Source organism: Thamnophis sirtalis, unplaced genomic scaffold (assembly GCF_051295495.1).
Source record: "Thamnophis sirtalis isolate CommonGarterSnake01/CBP01778 unplaced genomic scaffold, rThaSir2_p1.2 scaffold_9, whole genome shotgun sequence".
In the NCBI taxonomy this organism is placed as follows: Eukaryota; Metazoa; Chordata; class Lepidosauria; order Squamata; family Natricidae; genus Thamnophis; species Thamnophis sirtalis.
The window spans coordinates 45,973,502-45,996,611 of NW_028261389.1; the positions used below are offsets into that span (position 1 = coordinate 45,973,502).

Consider the following 23,110-nt stretch of genomic DNA (forward strand, 5'->3'; position numbering starts at 1 on the left):
TTTAACATCCATTTATGTTCTTAGCAATTTACCATGTAAAATCCTAGAAATATTAATGATGAACAGTTATAATGTCTGTCATAATATTTGTGACAATTACTACTTTCAAGAAAAAATCAACTTGATTTATTATTTTATTTGATCAAGCATTATTTAATCTTTTTTTTCTAGAAATGTGTGCTGTATTGGCCAGAGAAGAGAGGAATATATGGAAAAGTGGAAGTACTTGTTGACAATGTGCAGGAATGTGAGAATTACACTATCCGCAATCTAACATTAAAGGTACTGGTTTTTATGTGATTGGGTTTCAAACCACTACATGTAGTTATTAGTTCCTACCACCTATAGTACTGGACTAAACACAACTTTAATTAACTGGTTCAAAGAAAATATCTTACACAAGAACATATAAAAACTATATTCAGCTGCTGGCAGCCCAGTCCTATGTAATAACATACTTGCTTAATATGGCAGCATAATATAATATTGTGTGTGTGTGTGTGTGTGTGTGTGTGTGTGTGTGTGTATACAAGTTGGGTTGATCACAGTTTGATAGCAGATTTTATTTGGCTTATCATGCAAGTTAGTCGGGTATCAATAAAAATATCCTGCTTATGCAGAATTTTCCATTGCCAACCATAGAAGCAGGTCCACCATTTGAGTTCCAAAGAAGTAGTTGCTACTTCTTTGGAACTCAACACAACATTTGTAGCTCAGGGTCAAAACTGTGGACTCCTTGGTGCCTTCTCAGTTTGGTTGTTCCTTGCAGATGTTTCATTACCAAACCAGATAATATGATCAGTGATAGCAGTGATGATGTTACCTAGTCTGGTAATGAAACATCTGCAAGAAAACAACCAAGCCTCAGAGAACACAAAGAACCCCAAAGGACTTGCTTTCCTGAGTACAGAAACACATTGTGCCTCGTTTTCAGTCAACAGTGTTGTTAATGAAATATGTATATCATTCATTGTTTTCAGCAAGGGAACCAGTCGAGGAATGTCAAACATTACTGGTACACTTCCTGGCCAGATCACAAAACTCCAGTCAGTGCTCAACCTCTTCTACAACTCATGTTGGATGTAGAAGAGGACAAGAAGGCTTCAACTGGTAGAGGTCCTATAATTGTTCATTGCAGGTAATTTTCACCTTAAATATGATTTTAAATTTAGATTTTAATGGAGAAGGATAGGAAAAGTATGAATTAAAAATTGATTTTTGCAAGTTGATAGTGCATATCAAGAAAGTGGAAAGCTGGTTCATTTACACTTACACTACAAGGAGCTTTTTGTTTAACTCAGTTCAGTCCATGTGAGAAATATCTTTTCAAGCTTCTGGCAAGAATCTTTCTCAGCCTAATCTGAGTTTAGTGATAATTAAAACTAGTCCTTTTTCATGCATATTTTATGGATACTTATATTCTATCATTTTCCAAAAGACAAAAATGCTTCCACTTATTATATGACTTCTTCAATTCAGGTAGGTCCCCTATTTGCTGCCTAAAACAGATTTGGTGCTCCGTAGTAGCCTTCTAGCAAACTGCACAGCCACACATTTTGCTTGGCCTGTTCCAGTATGATCCACTTACCACTTCTTAAATAACAGCTGACATTATCCTCCTCCTTTTTCCAGCCCACCAGAAATGCATCCCCTGCCCATGTTGCCCAGTTTCGGTTCAAAACTACTATTTTCATACCTGAACTGTCACAAACTCTTCAGAATAGATCATCTCCAACATTTTGTTCTGATACAGTAATAGCTACAACTATGGTTGGTTGTAGGGCTTGGCAATTCCCTTTCTGTAGTGTCTGATCTGCTTGCAGATCTGCTATGTTCTCTGCATTTTTTTATAATCTTGCAATTGATCCAAAAATGGCCTATTAAATCAATGAACTGTGCCAAACCCTAGAGAATTATGCTCCATTCAACTCTAACATCTTCTAGTGGATACCCTGTTGTTTAATGCCCAGTCTGAATGAGACATGATCCCTAGCTTTCCCACACCCTGTGTACAATGTTGTAAAGCTTCCTTTCATTTCCTTTTATCTGTTTATAAATCTACGTTTACAACTGCAAGATAGAAAGATTAAAGTTTGTTTTTAATAAAGCTAAGTTATCATTTCTTCCTTGTTACAAAGTTTCCATGGCTCTGCACAGTAAGGTAGGAACCAAAGAGCAACCTGTTCCCCTGATGCTTTGATTACTGTAGCATGAGAGTATAGGTAGTCCTCAACTTACAACCACAATTGAGCCCAACATTTCTGTTGTTAAATGAGACATTTGTTAAGTGAATTATGTACCTTTTATTATCTTTCTTAACTCACTTGTTAAGTGAATCACTGCAGTTAGTAACCCAGTTGTTACTCTAAGTGAATCTGGCTTCCCCATTGCTTCTCAGAGGGTTGCAAAAGATTATCACATGACCCTGGGATGCTGCAGCAGTCATAAGTATGAACCAGTTGCCAAGCATTTGAATTTTGATCACATGATCATGAGGATGCTACAAAGGTTGTAACTGTGAAAAAACGGCCATAATCCACTTTTTTCAGTGCTGTTGTAAGTTTGAACAATCACTAAATGCACTATTGTAAGTCGAGGAGGACTACCTGTAATGATGCCACAAAAGTGTGTAGAAAGACAAATCTACTTCATTGGTGAAGGAGATAATGTGGGAAAGAGTTATGAAGGCATCATGTGTGCAAACGTCTGAGAAACCAAGGAATGGGATGGGGTACTGGTGGAGAAGGAACAACTCCAAAAATATAGGAAAAGGTAGGCATTGTTATACCAGTCTGTACAAGAGCCAGACAATGAAACTGGCCTTTGCTGCATGAAATAGAAGGGCAAGGGCAAGAAGCAAATCAACAACTAGTTAATGTAAGAACTATAGCCTGCACTGAACACGAGCACTGGAATCTGGGCAGGAATTTCTTTAAAAACAGTCAGGAAAGGAGCAGCATGGGTGGAAAGCAGTTAGACTGCAGTGTGGAATTGCCCAAAGTCTTGCCTTTTGGTAATCTCACATCTGATCTTAATTTACAACCAACAATGGTTGATACCAATCTTGCATCCAAAGCAGAAAGAAATCCAAAACTCTTCTTCAGTGGATGATACTTTTTTTTTTAGAAAACATATAGTTCACTGAATTTCCCTTCCACCACAATGTTAGTAAGATCCCAGATTATACTGTAGCTTTTGATAATCATAACATTGAATCATAACATTGTTGATCTGAAAATACCTATTTTCTCACCCAGTGTAAGGGAAGTTTGTTTTTAATAGCAGTTCACAGAATAAATTTTCCCCTTATCTTTTCTTCTACAATGTAGATTTTTAAAATATCAAAAAAATTGTAGTTGCATGAGTTTATCATATTATGGCAGGAAATGTAAATATTTGTATTATGATCTCAATTCTGCAAGGAGAAAGGAAAAATATAAAACTGTCTAAAAAACTGAGAAGTTAATCTAAGAATATGCATTTTTAATTCTCTCAGAGTTAAAGAACATAGATGTGTATCTTGTTTTTGCAATATACTATAAGAATTTATTCTTATATTCTTATTCTTTAGTTTATGGAGCTGACATTTGCTGAATTTTAAAGAAGAGACATCATCTGCAGCTATTTAATCATATATTTTTGCATGGAACAGAAATCAAAAATTTCAACTAATCTACATTTGTCAAATTGCTAAGCTACCAACAAATTTAAATTTCTATGCTGTCCAGTCACCTTGTAGCAGAGATGGACAGCATAGAAATTTAATACATAAATAAATAAAAATAAACAAATGTAGTTCTGATGAGAAAATAAAATGGTTATCTGAGATTATCTCATGAGTAAATTAGGAACAAAACCATTCTCCGTCTCCTATGGAGAATATTTCAGACCTTAAATATCCTGTGATACCAGCCATAACCTGTTGTTTTAGTACTATTCAGCTTTGGTTTAATTGTTTTCTTTGACAGCGCTGGAATAGGAAGAACAGGGTGTTTCATTGCTACTGCAATTGGTTGCCATCAGCTCAGGGAAGAAGGAGCTGTTGACGCATTGAGTATTGTCTGCCAACTGCGTTTGGACAGGTAGGATGACGTAGGATACAAAATCCATTAATATTTGCCGCCCAATATTTTTAAGTGTCACTGTCATTCATGTCATGAATACTGTAATTTTGAAGTTTTTGTAGGATCAAAGAGAAACAAACGAACATTAGAAGCAAGCAACATTAACAGCAAATAGCTGCATTGGATGTAAAATCAATTTAATGTTTTTGAAAACTCAATTTCCCTTCATCCAACATTTTAGTACACACCCTTTGTGCCTATTTATAATAAAGAAGTAATTGGTGATGCATCCATGCAATTCCATCATCATGTCTGCTTTGGTCCTTTGCTAGGGATTTTAGGTGCAAACTCATGAATGCATTTAGCAAAATACAAACAAGCATGGAAAGCAACATTATCAGCAGACAAATGATGAGAATGAGAAATGGTTATTTGATCTTTTCATGCTGGCAGTGCCCCTTTAAATTTGTTCTGCAAATTCTATTATTCTACTTGACATCCCTTAGATGAGTTAGACTATAGTTCCTATCATCCCCAGCCAGGCTATTTGTGTGGTATTTCTAGTCTGTTAGAAGAATGCCAGGCTGAGAATGACCACTTTATTCCATAGCTTAGTGGAATTCCACAATGTGACTTTAAAAGTATCTGGGCCATGTATTTTACTTTTATGGTCAGATTAAATACAGTTCTGCTGTCAATGCTGAAATGAGTCATGGCTGCAGCATTTCTTCGATGTCAGCTGGTGAGACAGGAAGCCTGCGAGGCATTAGAAAAAGGACAGGAAAACCTGTAGTCTGTGCATGTGCTCTGGGACCATAACAGGTCACACATTTAGTGTCAGAATGCAAATTCATGGACATTGGCAGTCACATTCAAATTTTCTTAAACGTTTGAAGATGCACGTTGCTTGTTCTGAATTTTAAATTGGTAAATAGTTCAAGGGTTGGGGCAGCATCTGGAGAATTCTCAAGGTGGAGGCTAGTCAGAAAAAATGTATTAGAAACTCTTTTGTAGGAAATGAGGACAAGTGAAATATTTATTTTTTTAAAAAAATTATTGAAAACAGTGTTCTGAAAGAAAAAAAACCCCGACTCAGCTGCAACTGTAACTGCATCAGCTGGGCTGCAGACATAGCAATGAGGGCAGAGAACTGAAAATGGTCCCAGAAAGAGAAGTCTTTTTCCATGGTCACATTTCTGTCATTCTGATTTTGGGGAGTGGGGGCGGGGAGTTGAATGGTATTTGAAATGATACAATGCCCTGCCAAACTAAATTGAAAATGCAGTATGGCACAGACACAGATAGAATATCAAATTGGTTTTTTTTTATTATTTAGTTATTTATTTAATTTGTATGTTGCCCATTTCACTATTGAAGTGATCCTGCTTACAAAAGGTTAAAAAGAAATCTATGAAAATAATTACAATTAATAAGAATTAAATATAAACTAAAAACCAAGAGGACAGATGACACAAGGCTTTAGGGGAGGAAATTCATTGTATCATCAGTGAGACTTTATCTTTTTATTTTGCTTTGCTTTGTTCTTGCTTTTCAGAGGTGGAATGGTCCAAACAAGTGAACAGTATGAATTTGTTCATCATGCGTTGAATCTGTATGAAAGCAGGCTCTCTGCTGAAGCCGTCCAATGAAGCCAAGATGGAAAAAGTAAAAGGTCACTCTTTTTGGAGGTAATTTATTTCATTACCTTCCAGCAACTTCTTCAAGGAGTTGTCAGCTGTAGAAGGAGAAGCAGAGCATTCAACCTGTCAAAGGAATGTGGATCATTTTTTTTAAAAAAAGCATTGAAGATTGATGGACTCTTGCATTGAATGTATTGTGAGTTCCTGACACAGTTTTAATGAAGGTTAATATGCTGATGTTACATTGAATTTTTCACACATATACACACATGTACACATGTGTGTGTGTGCATATATTAAGGAAGATTTATTTCTGTATTAATAGAATATGAAACACTGAATGTATGTATGTATGTATAACAACTGGATGTGAGAAATTTCACGGAAGAAATTTGTATACATGCTTCAATGTTTGCAAAGTCTGTCTTGTGAATAGCCAGTCAGATGTTCAATTGTACCTGTTAAGTACTACTCCCTATTATGTAGTAAACTTAATTTGGAGCTCCTTGGATTCTTGGTGGTAAAATCCGCAAGGGGGTGGTTTTGAGTACTAATATCCACAGCATCGTACAAAGGAAAAATAAATAAATTTGTGGGTTTTTAAATGAATAAAAATCAATAACTATTTTATATGATGACCCTAGTAAATTCTCATAACTATTTACTGCAAATAGTGAATAATGTAAAACATTGTGGAACACAAGGACCATTTCCTGTGCAAAACCTATCAGAAAAGATGAAGTTATTTTTTTTTAAAAAAGGGATGCATTTTAATGAAGATCGCTGGGTTCTTTTGAACTTCTAATTTCAATGCAGTTAGGTCAAGAGAAATCCCTAATAAATTGCATCCAATGTCATTTTGCAATAGTTTTGCATTTATTCAATACCATCTACTGTGTTAAAAACTTTTTTGCTCCAGGACAGAATTCTGTGCATGTGTAACTCATTCGAGTTTTACAAATAAACAGAAAAGGATCTTTGTAACATATATTTATATAGTAAATTTTTAAATATTTCTTTGCAATTTCTTTTTAACTTTAAAAAAGCTGTAAACCTTCTACTCACATGCGAGGTTGGATGCCTGGAGAAACAAAATCTTGAAAGCTTTGTTAAACATAAGGCTTCTTTATTTTTTTTTCCTTGCCTATTTGTTACAGGAAAAAAGAGCTGGCATTTCACCTTCAACAAACTCAAGGGTTTTCAGCACACAATTTATTCATAGGTTTCTAAAGCAAATGATGTTACCTTTGCTTCATGTACTCAATAAACTGCATTTAAAGATGCTTGTAATTTTTAAATTTTTGTTTCTGTCATTATCATCAAATTTTGCTACTTTTCTGTTGGAATATTCAATGATAACAATATTCTGCCTGATAACATTTCTCCAAAATCTGTAAATGCCTCTCAACTATTCTATCTGGGTAATCAAAAAGTAATGTATAAGAAAGCTTTCTGTTCCTATAATCTAATGAACTAGTAGTGGTTATTACCTGCCTTAGTGCCAGCAAGAGAAAAGCAGATGATAAGATTGGAAGGTCAAGCATGGGCAGACCAAGAGAAGAGCTACTGCTATTGAAACCTACTGCTAGTAGTACTGGTGACTCCACTTTACTACTTCTACAAACTGCTGTTTCCAAATTAATCCAGATTAAAGCAATCATAATTCTACTTCCTGGATGATACCGAGGGACATTTCTAGCCAGGAAGACTGAAAATGACATATTTGTCTGTAACCCAGTGAGAAAGCTATTTATTTATTTATTAACCACATTTATTTATTAACCACATTTATATGCCGCCCAATCCCGAAGGCTATCTGATTTCCAAAAGTGACACAGTGGCTCAGCAGTTAAGATGCTAGGCTTGTCAGCTGGAAAGTCGGCAGCCCAGGTCCAAGACCTAAGCACCAGGTGACGGAGTGAGCTCCCATCCTTGCCCTACCTCCTGCCAAACTTGCAGTTCGAAAGCATTCAAATGTAAGTAGATAAATAGGCACCACTTTGGTGAGGCGCACCATGACATCTTGCTGGTCCTTTGACCACAGAAATGTCTTTGGACACCACTGGCTCAATGGCATTGAAAGGGATATGAACCTTTCCCCCTGTTGTCAGCAATGAGTACTGGAGTAAAATCTGCCGGGACTCCTTTATCTTTTTTTACCTATGCACTACAAAGCTGAAGCTCCAGAGTTCACAATTCTTGACTTGTGCCACCTTTTTCAGCAATAGCACAATGGAACTAATCAAAATGAGGTACATATAAGAAACTCATCCTTCAGAGCCATTCTTGTTATTTCATGCTTCCTTTCTCGCCTCAAAAAAGTGTGGATCAAATCCAGTCAAAAGGTATTAATTTCTTTCACAATCACAGTTGTTTGGTAAATAAAAATGGATGACATGACAGCAAGGTACAATGAAAAATGATGACATGAAGATGCCATGTCAATGTGGCAAGTTAGCACTCAAGGCTTAAATATTCAATTGAATTCATAATGAAGAGACCCCAGAGAACCTGCTCTTCTTCTTTGTAGGTTACAGATAAATCCTATATGGCATCTAGATGTATAATGTTTCCAGATTTATACATAACACATCATTACAAAAAAGCTGGTATTTACAGGACAACACAGTATATATTTACACACAAGAACACCTGCAGACAGTCAATTAAGCCAAATTACAGCTCCTCATCCTTAGCTGAGATCTGTTTTAAATGCTCTGTTTTGCTTGTGTTTTCCTAAATATAAGAGATAGGAGAGTAAAGAACTGTATGAAAATTCAAAGTGGTGTAAAACTCCCCCCAAAAAACAATTGAATAGAAGGAAATGTTCGTCACTGACTTTTCCTCTTGTGACACCACATTTCCTTCCTAGCCTTCACTTCACTTATCTAGACTATGCTTTTTTTTAAAAATTGAAGAGAGAGAAAGAAGCAATAGTTGTTGTTAGAGGGAAAATGGGGGTTATACTTCGTGTTCTAATTTCTACTTCCCTGGCCTTTACAATCTCTGGTAAGTATGATTACAATTTTTCTGTTTCTTTCTTTTTCTGGCTGTGATTTCTAAGGATTACTAGAAGTTTCCACAAGATTTGTGAGATAGAATAACTGATTTCTAAGCTTTAGTTTATACAACAGAAATAGAGGGATGGACCATAGAAGCCCATAACTATTTAGATTTTATTCAGAAAGAAAATTAAGTTTGTTTTTTTTAAATTGCCTTAAATGTGAGACTCCTGAGATGCTGTCCTGTTTGTCCAATTTCATATTTTCTGAAAGTTATAATATCATGTGCTTATCAATATATAATATGTAGAACATTCTGTAAAAAAAGTAGAAATGAATAGCAGATACAAATTGTAACTGGGCATATTATTTCAGGTAATTGATATATTTAATTGGAACTTTTTAATGAATATTTGGTTGAAAGAAATAGAATAATTATTATATCATGATATTTCATAGTTATGATTGACTAGATTTTATCTTGATGAATTTACTCTTCAATTTACCAATTGTGCCTTTGAAACATTATAGGGGGGGGAACCTGTTTAGGAATTGTATTACAATTAAGAACATTACAGCCAAGTAATGTTCTTATTAAAGAACATTAAAGTATTATTATTAAAGTATTAAATATATACATTATTAAAGAATCAAACATGTGGCCCATAAGGACTAGCAATATATCTGACAGTCATTGCCAGTGAATATTGTGGTATTACAAAATGTGTTAATCTCATCATATGAATCTATTCTAAATCTGGCTATACTTTTGTAAGGTTTTTGTTGTTTAAGAAAAAGTAAAGACTGAAATTCACCAAATCTTTATCATTATTCATAAAATTGACATTTTGCCCAAACTGTTTTGATCTATATATGAATTATTTATATATTTGCATGATGAGGGTGATGACAAAATGAATGGTTTTAATTTGTACTTTTGTTATTGTCCTTATTAATATTAACTGATGCTCTACTCTGTTACCATGGATTCTCTGTCTCCTTTTTTTAGATAGTTTTCTGATTATCCATGAGCTAAAAGAGCAGTGTATTTATGAAAGTCATAAAATAGCTTATGTGGGAATGTGCAACTTGACCAATATTAATCAGCAGTGGAATTGGTTGCAAGAAGACAAGCTTCTCCATCTCAGAACTGGCCAATGTCTGGCCATCACCAGGTCCAAGGTTGCACATTCCAGCAAGGTGATTGTTGCCAACTGCTCTGAGGCTCCTAGCTGGACTTGTTACAGCAGTGAAGGCCTCCTAGAGGTGAAAAACAGCTCTCTCTTCCTTGAGAAACGAAGTTCAAGAGTAGTTGTGAAGAAGGGCAGGAAATATCCCCATAGTTGGAAAAAACTTGATGTCAATGAGAAAGGAGAGACCATCCATGAAAATCTTTGTTCAAAGATTGGTAAGCAGTTTGAATATGTTTTCTGTCAACTACAAGCACTGACTGATTTTGAAAGCACAATGACATTTGACTCATAGATGAAAAACCATTTAGAAGCACTTTAAAAGTTCTATAAGATAGTTCAACTGATTATGTTTTAAGAATAGTGATTGGAAATGCCTTCTTAATTATATATGTATATTGGTTATCTTTCTCCATGCTTTCAGGTAGCTTTTCATGGCCTTTCTTAAGGATGGTGAACACAAAGATATATTTCCCTCACATAAATGAACAGGCCAAGTTTAGCAATCCTTTAAATATATGCTCATGCCAGTAGTGTGGGGAAAAGGGGTGTTGTCTGTTTGCCTGTTGAAATTATAGAGCCTAACATTTATAATAGAAAACTAATCATGCTATTAAAAAGGATCAGTATGGGTCAGTATGCATACTCCAATATGGTGGATAAAAAAGCAGCAGATGAGAAACATTATTTGCTGAATGTACGACTAGAGTAAACTTTGAATTACAGAATGATTTATTCATATCTCATTCTGTTAGACACTATGTTGAATCAGCATGTAACCCAAAGCCAGCAAATGTTTGAATGACTGGTGGAGGACTGGTATGTCTGATGTTTTGTTTTTCTTAATGACCTGGATCAAATAGACATTTGAGCTGCTCTATCCATGACCAATGAATATGGCATAATGCATTTCTTTTCCATGTAATCAATTTTGAACAATCATGTTAAGGATATGGAGTGCAATGGCCTATGCAATAGCTTAAAGGTGTGAATAATAGATGCCAACCAGAAAATGATAATTGGACAATCATTGTACTCTCCAGATTAATGCATTTACTGTAGTGCAGAGGATAGAAGAGGCTCCATCATTGAAACCCTTTCATTTGGCTTTCTGTTTGATTAGATTGATACTTTAAGCTCTATACATTTTAGAACTCTTCAGGCTGGATGGTTATGCCCATCACAGTTTTCAATTAATTATTTACTTTTAAAAGTATATGTTCTTATTTTAATGAAGAAAGCATTAATAGATTAAATATACAAGTCTGGATCCAATTATAATTTTGTTGGTGCTCTAATTCAACTAATAAATAAGTTTGAACCCCAAAATACAAATAAAATGTTAACAAACAATATGAGAGCTTCATGCTCCATTCAAAATAAAGAAAAGAACATGCAAATCAGACCACAGCTTGAGTAGATCTCTTTGTGGAAAACGTAATACCTGAAACATCATTGAATAAATTATGTCAACTCTTTAAATCAGTCACATCTTTTCCTGGAACTGGTTATTTACACAGTGAGGACCGTCAATATTCAGGTATTCAGTATTCCTATACTGAGGCAAAAAGCCTTTAAGCAAAAACATGGAAAATGCTTATTACTTAGCATCTCAGAGATCAGTAAATATATGAGTGTGATTAAGAACAAATGAGAGATCATGAGTTGTTGGATGAATAGTTTTTTCCCCGCAGGGGATTTTAAGTGATTGGATGGATTGATTCAAGCTAAAATGAATTATGAGGTAGCCTAAGTCAACTACTATGTTGGCTCTGGACATATTTTCACTGAAAGAGCATGGATTCTCCTGGATTCACAGTTCCTACTTGATCTGGGATTGATCTGCCCAGCTTCAGTTATTGCATTTTTCTGAGTGGGTGGCCTTAGCAAAAGTTATCTATCACCTTCCACTATGATTCAACTTTTTTGGTACAACTAAAGACCACTTGGAAACTATAGTATAGAATGTGGCTGCCCACTTCCTGTTAAAGTGGTTAGAGTTCCTGTGGCTGGGTGCCACTATATCTCTAAGTACTGGGTTGCCTGCCAATAAATTTCTAAGTAAAATGCAAATGTTAACAAAGTGTGAATATTAACCTATAAAACCCAGCAAGGCTTGTCTACCTGTTATCTTTGAGACCATCTTTTCCAAACAGAGCCTAAAATTATCTTGATAAATTGTTCCATTTGGAAAGGGAAATATTATTAGTTATAGTATCTTCTGTTTAAGTATATTTACTCATAAATACGTTCCTTTGAATTTCATTGGATTTTGGTGGAAGCTCAGTGATATTTGCTGAAAGGATAATATAAAAGTCTTATATCTTTGAATAGATTTCATTGAGAATAAATTTTATTACTTGGAATAAATTTCATTGAATTTACCAAGTTCTTATGCATTTGCCTACACTGTATATTTATTTATATCATTAAAAAAATTAAATACAACTATTATAACAGTTTCTTAGGAAATGTTTCTTTACACATTTATTTGAAATTTATCCTTTACAACTGCTAGATATTTGAGTTAGGACTGTAGATATTTCAGAAAGTAGAAAGAGTACTGAAAATATAATCAATTTTTAATTTCAAAAAACTAATGATATTAAAAAATATGTCTTTGTATTCTAAGAGGTTTAACAAGGAGCCGACTGACAATAATTGTTTTTATAACTTTGAAAAAATTATTTAGCTCCTGTGAGAAGAAAGTTTTAGACATTAAGCGTGACATGAGTAATTTTACACATACGTTATATCCTCCTTTTGTTTGGTCTGCAAACTTAAGCAGACAAAACAGAGGATAAGAAAAAAGAATATAGCATGTGAATTAAATGACTGATAGAGTTAACAACTGGCAATAAGACAGCAAACAAAATGTCTCCCAATTATACTCCTCTTGATTCAATGAGTTCCATTCAGCTATTGAAATAAATGAACATAATTGCATTTGGTATTCTTTGTGCATTCTGACTTTTTCCTAACCTTAATATACTATAGTAGTATATTATATACATAATTACATTATATACAATATATTATATTTCTACATAATTACATTATATAATTAATGTAAGAATAATATTTGTGCTGGTTTTCTCCCATAATCTTCCCTTTAGAGTAGCATTCAGTCAGCATAAAATAAAGGCCCCAAAACAATAAGTTAGCAAGTCACTTTTACTTTGCTTTAACTTTATTTTTAAGCCATATGAACAGCTCCTTGTGCAGACTTCCTACAGCACTGGCTCAATGGCCTAGAAATGGAGATGAGCACTCTAAAGTCAGCTATGACCAGTGGAGCAAAACTCATAGGGACTCTCCTTTTTTAACCTTTTTTAAAAAGATTTTACACTGTTTTGTCCATTTTTTTTTAAAAAAAGATCTGAAGGCAATTGAATGTTTGAGGGAGTTTTCATGCCACTGTAATATATATTTTTCTATAGTATTACAAAGGATGAAAGATTAGAAGTTGAACCTCAAATATATTCATGAACAAAGCAGAAAAATTCATGTGTAGTAAAATCCCATGTAGACAGAGAGGTAGGAATCTGACTTGTGAATAATAGAAAACAAACAACCTGCTGCAGGAAGCTGGTGTTTTGCCCTCACCACAGTGTGAAATAGTTAAGAGTGCTGATATGGGGGAAAAACATTTGAACTATATGCCAGGCTAAGTAACATGCAAGAAGTTTGCACCAAGTAACATTTGTCATTGAAAAGGACCTTACAATAATAAATATATTGAATAAAATATGTTTTGTTTTATTGGAAACATTAAACATGCCTGACAATGTTTTTCAAAGAAGTTTATTTCAGGATGAAAGTTCATCGACTCCTTCTTTTAAAAGAGAAGAAATCATAGGTTGGCATTCTAAACCTTCATAATTATATGCCAAGTGATCATATTTGGAAACACAGGCTCCTTATAACCCACTAATTACATTTTTAAAGGGAATCTTCAAGCTAAAATTGTTATATGTAGTAAGCAGCCTAGTATTGTGGCTGTTGTGCTGTTGTGCTTGCAACTCTGTTTTTAGAAGTCAGGTGTTTCTGACAAAACAGATTTCAAAGTACTATAAGAAGTGTGATATTTTCTCTTAGAGGAAGTTAAAAAATTGCAGTTGTAACCAACATTCAGCAATTAAATAGTAGGGCCATAAAATGTCACTGAACATTACTCTTCCAACATAAAAAATATTACATTATTTTACCATGGAGAACGAGGAAGAAAAATTAAGGGTAACCATTCATTTCTGTACTAAACTCTGTCATCTCCAAAAGATAAACTCTTCAAACCATTATCAGACATTTGTCGATCATATCCACCAAGTTATTTGTTAAACAGCAAGCAAGTTGACAGGCCACCTGTAAACAGTTTATTATAATGTAATTCTTGACCAATCAGATTGACTATGGAGATTCTCAGTCATCTGGGCCATGGTTGTTCCAAAGGTGCTTCTTCAAAGCTTCTTGGATAAGAAGCAAAACATCTTCAAGTAAAAACGAAGTCCAGTTGCCTTTTGAAGAAGCACCTTTGGGGACAACCCAAATAGAGCCTCTTTTTGCTAGAGCAGAAATCATATGCTTGCCAAAATGATGCAGCTACTGTCTGGGGTGGTTTCCTGTCATTTGCCATAAAAGTGGGTCATGGCTTTCATACTTTCAGCTACTTAAGCTAAAGATTAAAAATAGATGGATTTTGAAAAATGACAAGCTGGTTTTAGAGGTTGATAATATGCTGATATTGATGAGATTTTGGATGGCTGAATCAAAAAACACCCAGACAATTTATGTAACTGTCACAAAGGTAATACTTTCCAACAAATACCCAAGAAAATCTGATTGATGATTATGTGCCATCAAGTCAGTGTCAACTCTTAACTAAACACAGTAATTTTTTCAGTATGATCCTTCAGTTCTTTATATTGCCATCATAACTGAGAAGTTGCCGCTGGTTGCCTTCCTTTTCTCTTTCATCTTTCACAACATTATGGATTTTTCAAGAAATCTGGGGTTTTTTCCACCATATGCCCAAAGTCTAATAATTTGAGTTATTTGTGTTTCAATTGGGAACTCTGGATTTGTTTGCTATATAACTATTTGCTGTATTCTTGACTATCCATAATATTGTCGGGAGTTTTGAATGCTGATCTAGTTTTTTCTTATAGTACTAGGAGTTCCTGTAAGTAGAAAGATATCTTCTAAGGCAGGGATATCAAACTCGATTTCAATGAGGGCCACATCAGGGTTGTGTTTGACCTTGGGGGGGGGGGCAGAGTGGGCATGGCCAGAGTGGGTGTGGCCAGCTTGAAGTCACTCATTTTGGATGTACCTGTGGTGGCCCGAGCGCTCTGCCAGCGAAAACAGGTTCCTGAGCTCCGTTTTGGCTGTGATGGCCTCCTGCAACCCTCTGCCAGCAAAAACAGAGGTCAGGAGGGCCACCCGCAGCTCCATTTTCATTGGCAGAGGCACTGCGGGCCAGACCTTTGCTGTTTCCAGAGTGTCTCCAGGGGCCAGATCTAAGTACTGTGCAGACCAAATCAGGCCTCTGGGCCTTGAGTTTGACACCCTTGTTTTAAATCATCTTGAATATTGATATCTCAAAATTTCAGTATACTCATATCTTTGATCTTCTATGAATCAGTTGCCACCTCAGTGTTGGCATACTTCAGCATACCAGTTCAAGGTTGGGTTTTCCTTCTGAGTTCAGATATCTGTTGGGAGACTTCTTGTATTTCTGTGTCTGTTTCTATCATTGATGTCTTTACAGAAGTCATTGCAATACTGCTTCTTGTCATTTCTCTGGCTCTCTGAAATTCTTTATTAAGTTCCTTCCTGAGATCTTTTCTTTCTTGTCTTTGGCTTCTTTCTTGGAACATTTCACTGTTTATTCTGATATTCAGTTTGCTTTCTTCTGTTTCTTGTCTTTGGCAGAAATTAATAAATTGTTTTCCTACTTCATTTTATTTTCCTTAGTCATAGAATCTGTTTGCGTTTTCTTCTGTGTTATTTCCAATTTTGCAATTTCAGTTTGCAATCACAAGCTGCACATCTTGTTCACATGTTGTAGCAATTTCAGAATGAATTTGACTATAATGCTCTTCAACTCCTCTTCTTACGCATTAATAACTAGAGCATAAACACTCAACATATGAAAGAATTTTTCACTAACTCTAATTCGTATTATTGAGTTATTGATTGCATTGTATCCAATACTATCCTTGTTATAACCTTCCTATTACACCTTTTTTTTCCTTTCCTGCATAGCCTCAGTAGCAAGATACAGCAGCTTTAAACGTGCACATCATAAATGTCATTGATATTTTGAAAGTATCATTTTTTTCTGAAGTTGAAGCCATCCAATCGTAGGAGCCTATCATCCAGCTCTACATCATCAATCAATTGTATATACTGTACATGCATGTGATTTTCTTGGTAAAGTACAGGTATGCTTTATGATGACCTTCTCCTACATAGTATGAACTGATTCCTTTGCCATTGTCACTAAAGAATTCATTCACCTTGAGTATTCATGTCATACCTGCCCATTATAGGTTGCTTTATCTAGTAAGAGAGCATGACCTTCATATCATGGATGAGCCTACCAAAATTATATTTTGACTATGCTATGATAAGGTAGCACAGCCAGGTCTGAGGGGGCTACAGTAAAAATATTTTTTCCAACAATTATCCCAAAGGTGCTTTTCAAAAGGCACCCAGATTTTCTCGGTTGAAGAAAAACTGAAGAAACTTCTTCAATGAGAAGTGAACATTTTCAAAGAGAAAAACCCCAAGAAAGTCCAGTTGCATTTTGAAAAGCATCTTTGGGTCAGCCATGGCCTGGATAATTGAGAATCTCTATAGACATTTTTCCAATGAGTTATTTGCATATCACCTGTTATGATTTCCCTAAACATGGTACACTTCAGATATGCTAGGACTATGATGCCCAGAATTCCCAATCAGTTGAAAATGGGATGGATTTAACACTTCAAATTGTCAAAGGCTGAAATAAAGCCTCACAGGGCTATATTTTCTGGAGCAGAAAAAAATATACATGTATAGCCTGATGAATGGAAAGTCAGGGAGAAATAAGAACTGGCCCAGAACTGATGTTAATGGTACTGTCAAGACCTGTGACAGTTTAGATCTGACTTCAAATTTGAACAGTTGATATAGATGCATGTGCCACTTGCAAGTTGAGAATCGTGTGTTAAATATAATATAAAGCAGAAGATTGTGATCTGCCATATATTGCTTTAACAAACAATTCATATTCTCAGCTCTCTTTCTAACAAATGGAACTGGAAATATACAGTATCGTATATGCTCTATAAGAAAACAACATTTCATGATTAAGGTTTCACTTGAGCAGCTGACACAAAAGTTGCAAATATTACTTGACAAAAATGCCAAGAGGTACAGTTAACAGAAGAAGGTAAGAACTGTAAAGTGGAAGATTTACTTTAAGGAGAACAACTTATTAAGAACAGCATCTGAGAAGCAAATAATTCCAGATTACACTACAAGAAAATTTTAAACTTTCAAGAAAACTTTAAAATTCCTTCCTTTTCTCTTCAATATCTTATTTCCCTTTCTTGATCATGGCTTTCAGTAAATAAACACCCATTTTGAATGTAGAAAGTAGCAGGTTCAATATTTTGTATCTCAAGAAATACCTGGGAAAATCTCTTTAAAACTGAAGATAATCATGACAGATAAATAGACAAACCAGGAAAAATATTTAGACTGCCAGGTCTTTATTTGTCAAATTTAATTGCTGCCCATCTCACAGTTCAAGGTGACTCTGAGCAGCCTAATTTTCATTTTCCCTTGCATCCAAATGCTTCAAAAGAAATCACAGTAATAATAACATTTAAAAAATAATAGTAATAATAAAAAACTTAAAAGGAGTAGTTAACATCTAGAGTAACAAATATAAAAAAGCAGCAGATTCAAGTTTGGGAAGTGTGAAATGCCTAAAAATAACAGTATTTACAGATTGCCTAAAATCAGCATGGAAAAATAATTATCATGGGATGAATGGTTCTGATCAGTTTCTCAAGCCCATCCCCAAATGGCTGCAGATAAGGGTGCCAAGATCAATTACCTGACATCATGACAGTCATCATTAAGAGTTTATTTCAAAGTCAATGCTGAGCTATGTGCTAGGCCCGTGATGGCGAACCTATGGCACAGGTGCCAGAGGCGGTACACAGAGCCCTCTCTGTGGGCACACGCTCCATCACCAGCTGTTGGAGCGCTGGGAAATGGCATGAAAACAGCCCGAAACGCCCCCAAAAGAGGCTGTTTCTGGCCATTTTCTAGGCCATTTTTAGGCTGTTTTTGGAGCTCTGGCCGAAAAACAAAAATGGCCTGAAAACAACCCAAAAAACGCCCCCCAAACCAGTCAAAAACCAGGCATTTGCACACTGGCCAGCTGTTCTTCGGGTTTCCCGCGCTCCGGCGCATGTGCATGCATGCACGTTCTGGTTTGGTCACTCGGTGCTGAAAAGGTTTGCCATCACTGTTCTAGACCAGTGGTAGTCAACCTGGTCCCTACCGCCCACTAGTGGGCATTCCAGCTTTCATGGTGGGCGGTAGGGGTTTGCTGTAACTCTGCTTTATAAATTTTATAAAGTAAAGTTACTTCCCTACTTTATAAATCACCATTACTGTGGAACAGGTGGGTGGTTAGAAAATTTTACTACTAACAGAGATACAAAAGTGGGTGGTAGGTATAAAAAGAATGACTATCCCTGTTCTAGACAAACTAAATATGAAGGCACTTGAAACTTATTAAATGAATGCAGTATTTTGAGAAAATTCTTATAAACTGGCAGATAACTGGGACTAAATTTGGTCTTTAGAGATTAATTCTGACACCTAAAACTATACACAGGATTGAAGTGGGAACAAAATCTTCTAAATGTTTCATCATAGTGTTATTAACTAATTCACAAATGCATTTGTGGTTCTGGTTGTTCTAGCTGGGCAATATGATATCAATAATCCCACCAGAATTACTTTTCCTGTTTTTGAGTAAGACAGAATAAAATCACTAGCTATTTTGGGCATCTTGATTGTTTGTCAATATACAACATGTATTTGAGTTTCATATTCCTTTGTAAGGTAATCTCTATTTTATCAATCCTAGTATTAAGCAAAGTCATGATTTGCAGCAGAGATTAGTATCTATATAGACTCTAGTGATCACCATGGCATATGAAAGATTGCATCTTGAAATGTAAAAGGAATAAATGCTAAAAAGCATGAAATCATAAATAGAATTGATTTACTTTATTTTATTAAATATTTATTTTTAAGTAAATAAAAGAGAAATGGATCTATGAAACCAAGAGAAAGAGGAACGGTGAAATAGGTATGAAGATAGCCTGATCTTCTACAGAAGAATTAAATAGTATATAAGAAAGTGAAGGTGTACATTTAAATTTAAAAAATAAGGACTGAAAAGTTTCAAAAATAGTGAATTAGTGCAGTCTAACTTGTGTCTGCATATAAAAGTAAGAATTCACATATTTGTGATAGTTACATATTGTAATGGATCGCAATAATGAAATAATCAGAAATAGGTTTTGCAGAAAACTATGGGATATTCTGTATCCATGCAATTGGAAGTAGAGGTGGGGAAAGAAGAATTATTCTGTAACTGTGAGAGAACAAGAGAGTACAGAACAAGTGACGGAGCCATTTGGAAACCCAAAAATGAATCAGTATGGAAACAGTCTGGATGGGAATCCTGATAGAGAAGTCAGAGAACGAGTCCATGTGGGACATACCACTTCTGATCATGTCCAGGAAGGATCTTGGGAAAAGATAAACAAGGAAGACAAGGGAAGAAATGAAAGAAACAGGGATGAAAGTAGAATTGATGGACAGAGAGAAAATATAAAGTCCTACATGAAAAGGCTAGCTTAATTTCTCAGTAGAAAAAAATATATGTAAAAACTGCACGTTACAGAATGCTATAGAAGGGCATAGAGTTAAGGTAACATTTGAAACACATTTGAAATTTGATTTGATTTGAAACATTTGAACATATGAAAAATAATACTTGGCTGATGCAAAAGACCTAAAGGGTAAAAGAAAAAAGAAAAAAGAAAGAGAGAGATTGCTGCAAAACATAAGGATAACAGAAAGATATTGTATAGCATGTATAATGAAGGAAAAGATATTTGTAAAGAATGTAAATTAAAAACATAAATATAATTAAAATAAAAAACACAGAAGAGTTGTAGACAATTTTGATGGAAATGTAACAAACCTCCAGCAGAATACAGTCAATGGAATTTAAAATAAAAGAAATGAAATGCTGAGGTGAAACTCAAGTTAGAGAATGTGGGGAGGAGTATTTTAGAATTGCTCATGGGAAAGATGTTAATCATATCGGACAAGAATTGAGACAATGCTATAAATGTTACCATTCAACAAAGACATTGTTGTTAAAGCAATAATGTCTTCCATATGTATGTATGTATGTATGTATGTATGTATGTATGTATGTATGTATGTATGTATGTATGTATCTATGTGGAAGACATTGTTGCTCTAACAGTGTAGATGGTGCAACTAACAATATATTAAAACAAGGATATGATTTACCTATGGTTGTATACTTCTTTTAAATGGTGTGAGGACTGCATATGTGCCTACAAATTAGAAGAATGCTACTATTATCCCCCTTCCAAAAGGAATTTGGAAGACTGAATGCTAAAACTGAACAAAAAAGATTCATTTGTTAGGTGTGCCTTGGAAGGATTTAGTAGAATTCTGAACAAAAAAAAGTACAAGAGATGACAATGAGCAAGACCTGGGAAGTGCAAAGCAACTTTATGGCAAACAGACCAGACTTTTGATCTTTAGCTGATCATTGATAAATAAGTAACAGTGAGACACTTGACTCATAGAACATTTTATAGATATGGAGATAAAGAATAGTTGCTGAATATAAAATCAATATGTGACAGAAGTAAAACATGTAAGAGAATAAATGGAATCCTTAATTAATTGTTAGGAAAGGAATTAAGCAAATGATGCACTGTTGGATAACATAATTATGGATAAATGTAATAGAAATGCATACGGTTAGGGTAGTTTGTTAAGGCAAGGGAGTAGTTGGGGATACAAATATACATGCGTAGCTGGGGTCCTTTTTTATGCAGATGTTACTTTGTTGTTGGCAGAAAACCCAAAGGATTTGTTGCCAATTTTGGATACATTGCAAGATCCATCAAAGTATGCATAAAAAAGTAATGTCTCAAATATCAAAGGTTATGGTAGCTCACAAGGAATAAAGCAAATTACTAAAGATGAGTGAAAAATTAATAGTAAAAAGTTTATAGTTCTGAATGTGTGTAATAGAATTTTTACTAAAAATAAGAAATTGATGGGAAAATGTTAATATATGCAAATGCTGGTCAAAAGAAGTATGTAGTATTAAATCTGTGTTGAGGATTGAGGGTTTCTTGAAAGAAGCAAAAATGGCTGTGTATAAGATGTTCTTTGGCCCACTTGGTTATATGGACATAAGCATTGAATAAATCAGGACAAAACCTCAGTATGTTAAATGCAGTAAGAATGTATTATTTAAGAAATGTGTGTTGCTGAATTAATGTGAATTAAATATACTTTGGTAATTTCACACCAAAGTACACTACTGTCCCAATTATTTTTATACAAAACAGACAATCTGGGAATGGGGAAATATAGTTTAAATACTGAAAGTTCATTTTTAAACCTCATATTACTAAGCTCAATTTGAAGTCTTGTTCAATGTCTTCCCAAGGGAAGATTTGAATTTGCCCATGCTTAGAGCCACTTCTGAAAGTTGCCATTAAATTGGAACTGGACAAGTACAGTTCCTGAATTCTACAGTGCTGTGTGATTCAGGGTCGATCTCAGACCTTGCTGACTAGCTTATTATATGAAATGATTAAGTCAGGTTCTTCTATACACAGACTGTGGAAATTTTGCTTTGGATTGTCAATATATGACTGAGTTGTTAAACACATTGCATATTTTAGTAACAATCATGAATGTACCTAGAGAAATGGCTACTGTGGATTCCTTTAGAAATCTAACGTCGAAGAGTAATGTGGATATCATCTTATCAACTCAGCTGTAAATATAATTATACTTTCAAACAGCATTTTCCTCAGTTAAAAGACTATGTAATCAGCTATTATTGTAAAATAAAATTGCAACCCATTTTACACTATTCATGTTAACAGTTAAGATGTGATTAATATGTCAAGCTATTTCTACGCATGTTGAGTCCTGATTTTATATACGTTTATTCCTCCTAGATTTCCAAGATGCTGAACCATTGGCTCAGAGCACTAAAAATACATCCCTTCCCTTTAATCCTATAACACATAATCCACAGAATTTTCTTGGCAGTAGCAATACGATGATTTCCATCAGAAATGTTACAGAAAGCAATTATAAGGCTATGGGAAAATTCAGTCTTAACCAGAATTTATTTGAAGTGACAGAAAAAAACTGGACTCCTACAACTACCTATCATTTCTCTAGCACTACAAAAGAGGTAAGATAATTTATTCACTGGAAAAGCTTTCCTTTCCTTGACTATATCTTGAAATAAAAAAGAAAAAAAGTCATAATCCAGAATATTGTTCTGATTGTGACTTAATAGCTCATTGAGTCTGATAACTGATGTACATGTTACTTGATTGCAATACCATGTTATCATCCACAAGTTGTTAGGAGTTTCCATAGATAACTGGATGTAAGACTGATAGAAGTTGGGCTCTAGGGAACAGATGCAATCATACCTCCCTGCTGCTCAACATCATCCCTCCCTGATCTGCTGGATTTAATTGCTAGGCTGGTGATTTAGACCCAAGGTTTATAGTTCTTGAGGACTTCAATCTGCAATCCAGAAACATTGAATCTAGGACATCTCAGGAGTTCATGGTCATGGAACTGTCTCAGATCATTGAAAACTTGATGCATCTAGATCCACACATTAGATCTGTTGTTTTTGTCTCAATGCAGTTGAGATATGATTTGGTTGCTCTGGTCAGATCACTTTCTAATTGCTTTGCAGCTTGATGGAAAACAAGACAGAGTCTACTACATCAGCCAATAACTGCTGATCCTGGCTATGAATCAGAGGGAATTTGGGGTCTCCATGAGGGTTTAGTGAATGGTTCAGCTGAGACCCTCTTTGCAAT

General features: G+C 34.9%; 2 protein-coding genes across 4 annotated transcripts in view; both read left to right on the forward strand.

Moving 5' to 3' along the window:
• Positions 1-7,002, forward strand: part of PTPRR (protein tyrosine phosphatase receptor type R) — a 78,710-nt gene extending 71,708 nt beyond the window's left edge. For both annotated transcript variants that reach the window (XM_087723437.1, XM_087723438.1), the window contains 4 exons: positions 172-282; positions 981-1,138; positions 3,969-4,082; positions 5,620-7,002. In XM_087723437.1, the coding sequence (XP_087579563.1) occupies positions 172-282; positions 981-1,138; positions 3,969-4,082; positions 5,620-5,713 (477 nt within the window). In that variant the 3' untranslated portion in view covers positions 5,714-7,002. The remainder of the gene's footprint in view (positions 1-171; positions 283-980; positions 1,139-3,968; positions 4,083-5,619) is intronic.
• A 1,624-nt stretch (positions 7,003-8,626) lies between these two features.
• The window catches only part of PTPRB (protein tyrosine phosphatase receptor type B), a 76,973-nt gene continuing 62,489 nt past the window's right edge, over positions 8,627-23,110 (forward strand). For both annotated transcript variants that reach the window (XM_087723440.1, XM_087723441.1), the window contains exons 1-3: positions 8,627-8,713; positions 9,716-10,114; positions 22,220-22,461. In XM_087723440.1, coding sequence (XP_087579566.1) covers positions 8,659-8,713; positions 9,716-10,114; positions 22,220-22,461 — 696 coding nt within the window. In that variant the 5' untranslated portion in view covers positions 8,627-8,658. The remainder of the gene's footprint in view (positions 8,714-9,715; positions 10,115-22,219; positions 22,462-23,110) is intronic.